The sequence below is a fragment of the Neolamprologus brichardi genome, chromosome 12, assembly GCF_056152115.1.
Source record: "Neolamprologus brichardi isolate AB-2024 chromosome 12, ASM5615211v1, whole genome shotgun sequence".
In the NCBI taxonomy this organism is placed as follows: domain Eukaryota; kingdom Metazoa; phylum Chordata; class Actinopteri; order Cichliformes; family Cichlidae; genus Neolamprologus; species Neolamprologus brichardi.
In genome coordinates this window covers 28,900,070-28,907,496 of record NC_142115.1, presented here as the reverse complement: position 1 = coordinate 28,907,496, position 7,427 = coordinate 28,900,070, and the positions used below count along the sequence as shown (strand labels likewise).

The 7,427-nt window shown below is 36.2% G+C and overlaps 1 protein-coding gene across 1 annotated transcript; it reads right to left on the bottom strand.

Moving 5' to 3' along the window:
- Positions 1–1,089: 1,089 nt before the first annotated feature.
- On the bottom strand, positions 1,090–7,253 carry cenatac (centrosomal AT-AC splicing factor). The gene is made up of 11 exons (XM_006790019.3): positions 6,990–7,253; positions 5,502–5,668; positions 4,846–4,944; positions 4,686–4,752; positions 4,305–4,367; positions 3,937–4,004; positions 3,713–3,827; positions 3,523–3,553; positions 2,923–3,024; positions 2,565–2,697; positions 1,090–1,899 (listed from the first exon to the last, which is right to left on the bottom strand). The coding sequence occupies exons 1-11, from the start codon at positions 7,104–7,106 to the stop codon at positions 1,791–1,793; spliced, it is 1,071 nt and encodes a 356-aa protein (XP_006790082.2). The 5' UTR covers positions 7,107–7,253; the 3' UTR covers positions 1,090–1,790.
- Positions 7,254–7,427: the final 174 nt, after the last annotated feature.

Below are 7,427 nucleotides of genomic sequence, written 5' to 3'. Positions count from 1 at the left end.
CACGTGCATTTTCTTCCCTCCTAGTCTTCAGTGCCAAGGATAGCTTTTTGTGCTGGAGCTCCGACAGTTGTTTTATCCATTAGTGTTTAAAATAATACATGACACGAAATTAAAATTAAAAAATAAGACTTTAATAATTACTGTCACAGATGCGTGGTAATTCATTTAGTTATTTATGCACTGGTTAAATTCACAGTACTGTAGGTAACCCCCTTCTTTTCCTTCCATTTGCTCTAAATCAGCTATAGCCATGTTGTCACAGAGCTAAGAATAGCTCAGCAACATGTATCCCCATATTGCCTTGCAGCTGCACTGAACTCCACGCCCATCTACCCAGAGTACACTGGGGCCTGTGCTGTGACGACGATGCAGCCTAAAAGATAAAAAAGACTGCGTTTAAGCTCTGCGCCTGGACTATAGGATACTGAATTTGATGCTCTTGGCTGTTACTTCTTAGTACTTTATCTCTTAGTAATAAACCCAGTGTCTGTTACTGAATAAACTCAAAATTACTAAATCAGTCAATGAGTCATTTGTTCTTATTTGAATTACCACACAATTCTAATTTGTCAAAAAATAATTAATGCACGAGTTTAAAAACGTGTACCACATAATCACATGTGTTGAGGAAAAGTGGATTACTCCCCTTTGTGCATGGCAAAGAGAAAATGTCCTTTTCCGAGTATCATATCAGCGTTCCTATGTTCTTTAAAAGTTATCTGAACTTTATGCACAGGCACACAATAGAGATGTCTTATTGTTCATATATTACTCTCAGATCCAGCATACACTTGATGGGTATTATGGTGGTAACCACATAACAACTCATGTTATGATACCGTCACAGTGCTCTCTGTTCTGCGTTAATAAAGGTGATATTTAACATTGGTGTATTCGTAATGCATTGCAAGAGGAAGTGCTGCTGTATCAATAATTTGTTCCACTTCTTTTTGAAGTTTCCCATTAACAGAATATTTTTGGTGCATGATTATTTTTAGTTTTGGCTGTGGGACCACAAAGGTGGAGTCATGACAGATGTTTTTAAAAGACATTTATCCAAAAGCGACAAGATTTGCATGCGGTGTCTGCAAACATTTTCCAGTAATTCATTCTCTGAAAAAAGGAAATGAAACCTTATTATTTGGTAAAAACGGCTGTTATTATTATGTGTATTATTTTTCACGGTTGCATTGCTTCAAAAAGCACAGTAGTATTCAATCACATACGTTTTCCTGTCACATAAAGACAGAAAAGAACCTTATCATTAAAAATGACAAACTGCACCATGCCTGTGTTAGCTTCATCTTGGCACACAAAGGTGCTTTTTAGTTTAGCTCCTTGCGCCCCCTTCTGTTTACTTGCTGTAACAGTCGTATTGCCCTCAGATCTAAGCATAAGCAAACTGCTGATCAGAAACCAGGACTTGATAAAAGTCTTTACAGTTGATTAAATAAGCACCAGTTGGTTTGAATGTCCTGACCTATACTATAAGTGCAACATGCAGATTATTTTTTTTTATTTTTTTTTAAAAAAACAGAGCTTACTTTTCTTTAATAAAGAATAGCCAATAGTTATAATACAAAATTAATGTCTTTACAGCAATACTTGAAATTTGGGTTTTTGAAAAGATGTTTGAATACAATTACATGTACTGCCATGCATGTACAGGTGTCTTATCAACCTAAACATTTCCAGTCCAGCTCCTTAAACACTCATTATAACCATAAATAACAAGTCACACACTATATACATCACTATCACTTCTCTATTCTCACACGCCATGCTAAATTTTAAGTGTTCAGCTGATCAGTTGTTTTTATCTTCTTTGACCCTTCTGTGCCATGTTCCCTCCTCCTCTTCTGTCTGTGCTTCTGCCCTTCCTCTTGCCTGAACTGGTGCCTGTTGTGGGAAAAACAAAAACATATTCACATGCACTGACAAGAGAAGCTAGTTTACTTGAGTTGAATCTCAAACAACAGGGACAACAAAAAAAAAACCCTATATGGACAAATTTGGCTCAGCAGTAAAGTGCTAAACTGTTTCAGGCTTTTTTTTGCAGCTTTCCTGAGTTTCCACGTGATAAAATACAAAATTACACACTAAGTAAAAAATGCAGAAACAAAACTTAGTATTGTCTGACTTGCAGTAAATGGTGTACTGTAGAAGATTCAAGTCATCTTCTACAGTACACCAATGATAATCCACTGAAGGTCAGCTTTTCCTACATCACCGGTCATTTTGGCATGTGACTGTCATACTTTAAAACGTTTAACGCATCAGCATCTTGCAGACAAGAATCTGGTGGATATTAAACAATATGTTGATCTTCTGTATGAATCTAATCAGGTGGGCTTTATTTCCCTTGTGTTGATGAGATCTTTAACATTTAAAAAGTGATAGCATGATTTCATCCCCATGAAAGCAAATTTAACACAAATATAAACACCGTTGGTACCATAGATTTTAGACACATTCTCCTGTCTCTGTAGTCATTCCTCTGCCCAAACATGTCCCAAAACACCATTTATGGAAACCAGGTGCAATGAAGAGCTTTGTCAACTAACCTGGACTGCCAGCGTCGACCGCTGTTCCACACTCTACCAAAGGAAGGAAGCCAGTTGGCGTCTGTATGTGAGCTGTGATCGAAGTTGGCCCCCACTCTGTTCGGAGGAAGCTTCCTCAGCTTCTCTTGCTCCTCTGGCAAAAGAGAGATGTCATTATACTCCCATTACAGGCAGATTTTTTAACTGGTTTTATACAAGTCTATGTGGATATGTTATTTTTAATTCCTCACACTAACTCCAGCAACAGCAGCTTTATGATTGCAGCTCTAGTGTTTACGAAAATGCTACTTATAAATGACAGTGACGCAACAAATGCTTGACACTGCTACATGTCATTTGATGATAGCATCGTCCTTACTATGTTTGAGGAACTCGTGGAGTGATGGGCCAATCTCTGGCTCTGCAGCAGTTCTGGAGGTCCCTTCTACAGGATCATCTTGGAGCCAAGGAGGGACAGCACCTACAGCACACACAGGTTAAAATGCTTCATCAAGCAGACAAAATAGTTTCATGCAGAAGCTTCAGAAAGGTTAAAAAACACAACAGGAAACCAGTAAACAATGTTTTAGCTTAACAGAAACCAAGGTTTGTCCACTGATACACAATGCAGTCAGGTCAACATCATTAAGCACTTATTTTTAATTCATCATGCAATATGACTAAGCAGATGTCTGATGTACAAGCTTGGGGACAAGATCACAAGATATCATGTCAATAAGGACCAAAATGTCTAAGTAATCTTTCCAGCACCTTGTTGAATCTATGCTACCAGGGATTAAGGTACTAGCAAGGAGAATCTAATATTGTTCCCAGTGAGTATATATACTGAATTTATATGTATTAATGTTATAAATAGCAGGAACAGTAAAAGTTCTGCGTAACTCTCAAAAGCAGTTGTTTTGCACAACCACATATATATATTTTTTTCACCGCCACCTCAAGTCATACATCACAGTACCTGTATGAACGTTTCCACTGTTCGATGAATCCTGTATGAGAGAAAAAAAGCGTTCATGTGAGGTCATTGCATTTGTATGCTAAGATAACATTGCATATATATATATATATATATATATATATATATATATATATATATATATATATATATATATGAGTGAATACTTTTTGAATAAAAGCTGCCAGTCTACCTGATAACCTATGAATGTCAGGCCGTGTCCTGCTGGAGTCCACGGCATTTCACCCATCGAGTCGACAAAGCTGCTCCCCGCCTGCTGGTCTGATCCTTGACACATAAACTGTGAGCTGTTGCCCAAAGGATAAGGTGATCCCCAAACAAAAACACAAGTCATTTGAAGTGAGACTGATGAGAGTGTAGAATAGCTACAGTGTTGCAGATGGGACAATGGTTTACCTGACAGAGTTCTCTACAGATGAGTCTGTGCCGTTGGGTCCGTTTAACAACTCAGGCTCTGCATCACGCTGATATTGATTCAGGAAAAGCCAACAGTGGTTCACAGAGGAAGTCTGACATCTAATCATGTTTCATCTCAGCTTTTATCATCACAATCCTTACACACAACATTACCCAAAATGTTAACATAAACCTCGTGCCCTTCTTCTTACACCAAAAGGTTAACCAGCCACACTATTCTTTAAGAGTTAAACAGAAGCCTACAATTATTTAGCTGAAGAATGCTGGAATTTGCAATCTTACATGCCAACAAACAACAGTTAATGCCACAGTGATGGATACTGCCACAGCATCGTTGGAAAACAAACCTCTAAAAGCGACTGTAAGACCTCCTGGCGATGCTTTTCCTGGGCTCGTATATGCTCAGCATGCTGCAGTCACAAAAAAAGAGAGAAAACAAAAAATAATTACCAACAAAAGGTTTCAAACCTGGATAATGTACCATTCCTTAAGACACTAATAATGCTGAAAAAATGACTCTATGGATGAAAACAGTCTCTAAGTAACTACATCTGCATTTCAAAGCTGACTTTCAGATGTTGAGATGCTGGAAAATTCAGCAATAAATTGAACTGAACATTTAAAACACCTCTATATATGCAACTATATTAGCATTTATCAATACTGTGCTTCACTACTCCAAAACCAGAATGCTATGTGTAGTTCATTTAAAAACAATGTTGCAAAACCTGTTTAATGTATTCATCCTCCTTCTCCACAAATGATTCCAATGCCTTTGCCACCTCAACTTTAAACCTAAAGAAAAATACAGAACAGTCAATGCAGATACATTTAATTTTACAAACAAACTTTAATAATGTCTGAATACTTTTGGCTCAGTAGGTCTACCTTTCCGTTTCCTCTTCTGTGACGATGACTTTGTCTCTAAACTTCGGGTCAGCTTTATTGTCCCACCAGAACTTGTGTGTATTCTTCCTGTGTTCTGGGCTGAAATAAAATATAGTTGAACAACTTTAAATACACTCTCATATAAATTTATATGAAAAAATAAAGCAGGTGTACTATATTCATTCAGCAAATATTTGAGAAATGTGGTCAAATGGGTCTTGGTGACCTCTGGACATATTACATATTTTTGTTGCATGTAGTAGGTTTGGGAAACATCTTAAAGATATTTTAAAAAGTCAACTTGCAAGTTGGCACATAAACAGGAAGAAATGGAAACAGTAATTCAGGCGTCAGCGTTTTCTTCCTGATTGTGTCTTATCAGTCACTTAAGGATCTTTCCTGTTTCATCACACGTAAGCAACTAACCCTATCCTTCTTCTTTACAACAGCATGTGTATACACAGCCAGTTAAGTAATACGCATTTAAATGCAGTTTATATGGGAAAAAAAAAAAACAGTTTTTTGAAACTGTGTTAAAACACTTTTCCAGACATGGATTGCTTTAAAACAGCAGAGGAAATTGAAGCAATCTGAGCAATCAAAGGCAATCAAAATGGTTCCAGACAAAACAAAATACAGTGAATAAAACCACTCACGTGGCCATGTGTTCTAACAGGCCTCCATAAAGGACAGTCATGTTGCCATCTGTAACGTTTTTCTCAATTTCACACCTACAGCAGTAGCACCAGAATGTCTGCTTGTGCTGGGTGCAATCAAACTTTTCTACTTGGGGTTTCTTAAGTGTTCGGCGAGCTTCCTTCACCTGGGAGACAGTGGATGAAACAGATGTAGAAAACTGACAAAGTTAGACTCTGATTGGAGCTAAAACATTTTCACACAACTCTACAATTGTATTTAAATATTACTTTTTATTATTATTCAAATTAAAAAATACAAATTAAAAAAAAATATATAATCAGTTTGGAGAGTGTAAATTGTGGTGCTGCTGAATTATATAGGGTTATATATATATATATATATATATATATATATATACATACATATATATATATATATATATGCTTACAAAACAAAAGAACTAAAAGAGCTGATTCAGAAAAAGCTAACAGTAGTTCACAGAGGACGTTTAAACAGCTCAGATTGGCCTTGTTGACTCCCATCTCTAAATAAGATGACATTTACTAATGGCAGTATGTCAGTGTTTATCTGTCGATTTTGTGTTGTTTCAGATCAAGGCTGCATTGGCTAAATACAAGATAATGTGATAAAACTCTAAAAGACTTAAAAACAACTTTATAATGAGGATGTATTTATTTCACTGGTAAAAGAGGACAGGAATAAATAACAAGAAAATCCCCAAACAACTGCTACTAACATGTGCAAATCTCCAACTACAGTGTACATACAAACGAAATAGACCAAAATTACTGACATGCAAAGACATACTATGCAAGTATGTACATTACAGTATTTGAGGACATATATAAATGAACTGTTTAAATATTTGTTTAAATAAATTGTTTTAGGGAACGAGTCTGAATCCTTACTGATAAAGAAAAATATATGTAATATACATGATAATAAATCAGATTATATTACTGTCCGATTTCAAAGAAATATAACAGTAATATCATAATGATATATACAGATGTTGTATATCGAGTAAAAACAAATTGTTAAAATATATAATACACAATCAGAAAAATATAATATTATTAATAATAATAATAATAATAATAATAATAATGCTTTAAAGTTATTTAAGTTGTATCGTGCATTAGATATGAAAGGATGATCTCAAGCTACTTAATCAGAAGCAGGGCACATTACGCGTGGCGTGCTGGTGGTATTATGATTATTGTGAATACTGACGCACCTCATGGTGGCCGTTCTGTAGACTTAAAATCATATACATATAATAAGGAAGATAATGGACTCACAATATTTCGCTACACAACTTGGGAATCATACTTTTTAATGTTACTCGGAAGGAAAACAGTTCAATCTAAGATTTTAACAACAGTTTGTCTCCATCACTTCTACCAGGGTCAGATCATGCTGCACAAAACACAGACTACTCTCAATATCAAATATCAGTTAAAAAAAATCTATGATCGGCATACCTTTTCTGTGAATTTAAGGAGAACCACTCTGAGTCGACTTTGATGAGTTTTTCCGAAAATGTGTCCCTTCCCGTTGAATGCTGTTTGTCTACAAATGGCACAGTAGTGTGCACCCATTTAGATTCTGTGGAAGTTACCAAACATATACCGAAACCGAGATGAAACCAGATCCGGCCTAAAACCAAACGTAACAGTTTTATCTTTGTTTATCTCGTATCCCCCTTCACCACAGCAACTACCCCTCATAGCTTAGCGTAAGTTAGCCTTTGCTGCAGGACGTAGTTCCGTCCCGAAATACTTCCCCCTTGAAGCAGAGGAACGGGCTTTGTGTTAAGACTTTCACAAGTCTTTGAAATGACTTTTAGTACTACGAATATTGGTAATATTTAAAGTAGACTATATACCAAAAGCGGAGTAAGATCATAGATAGTAGAGGCA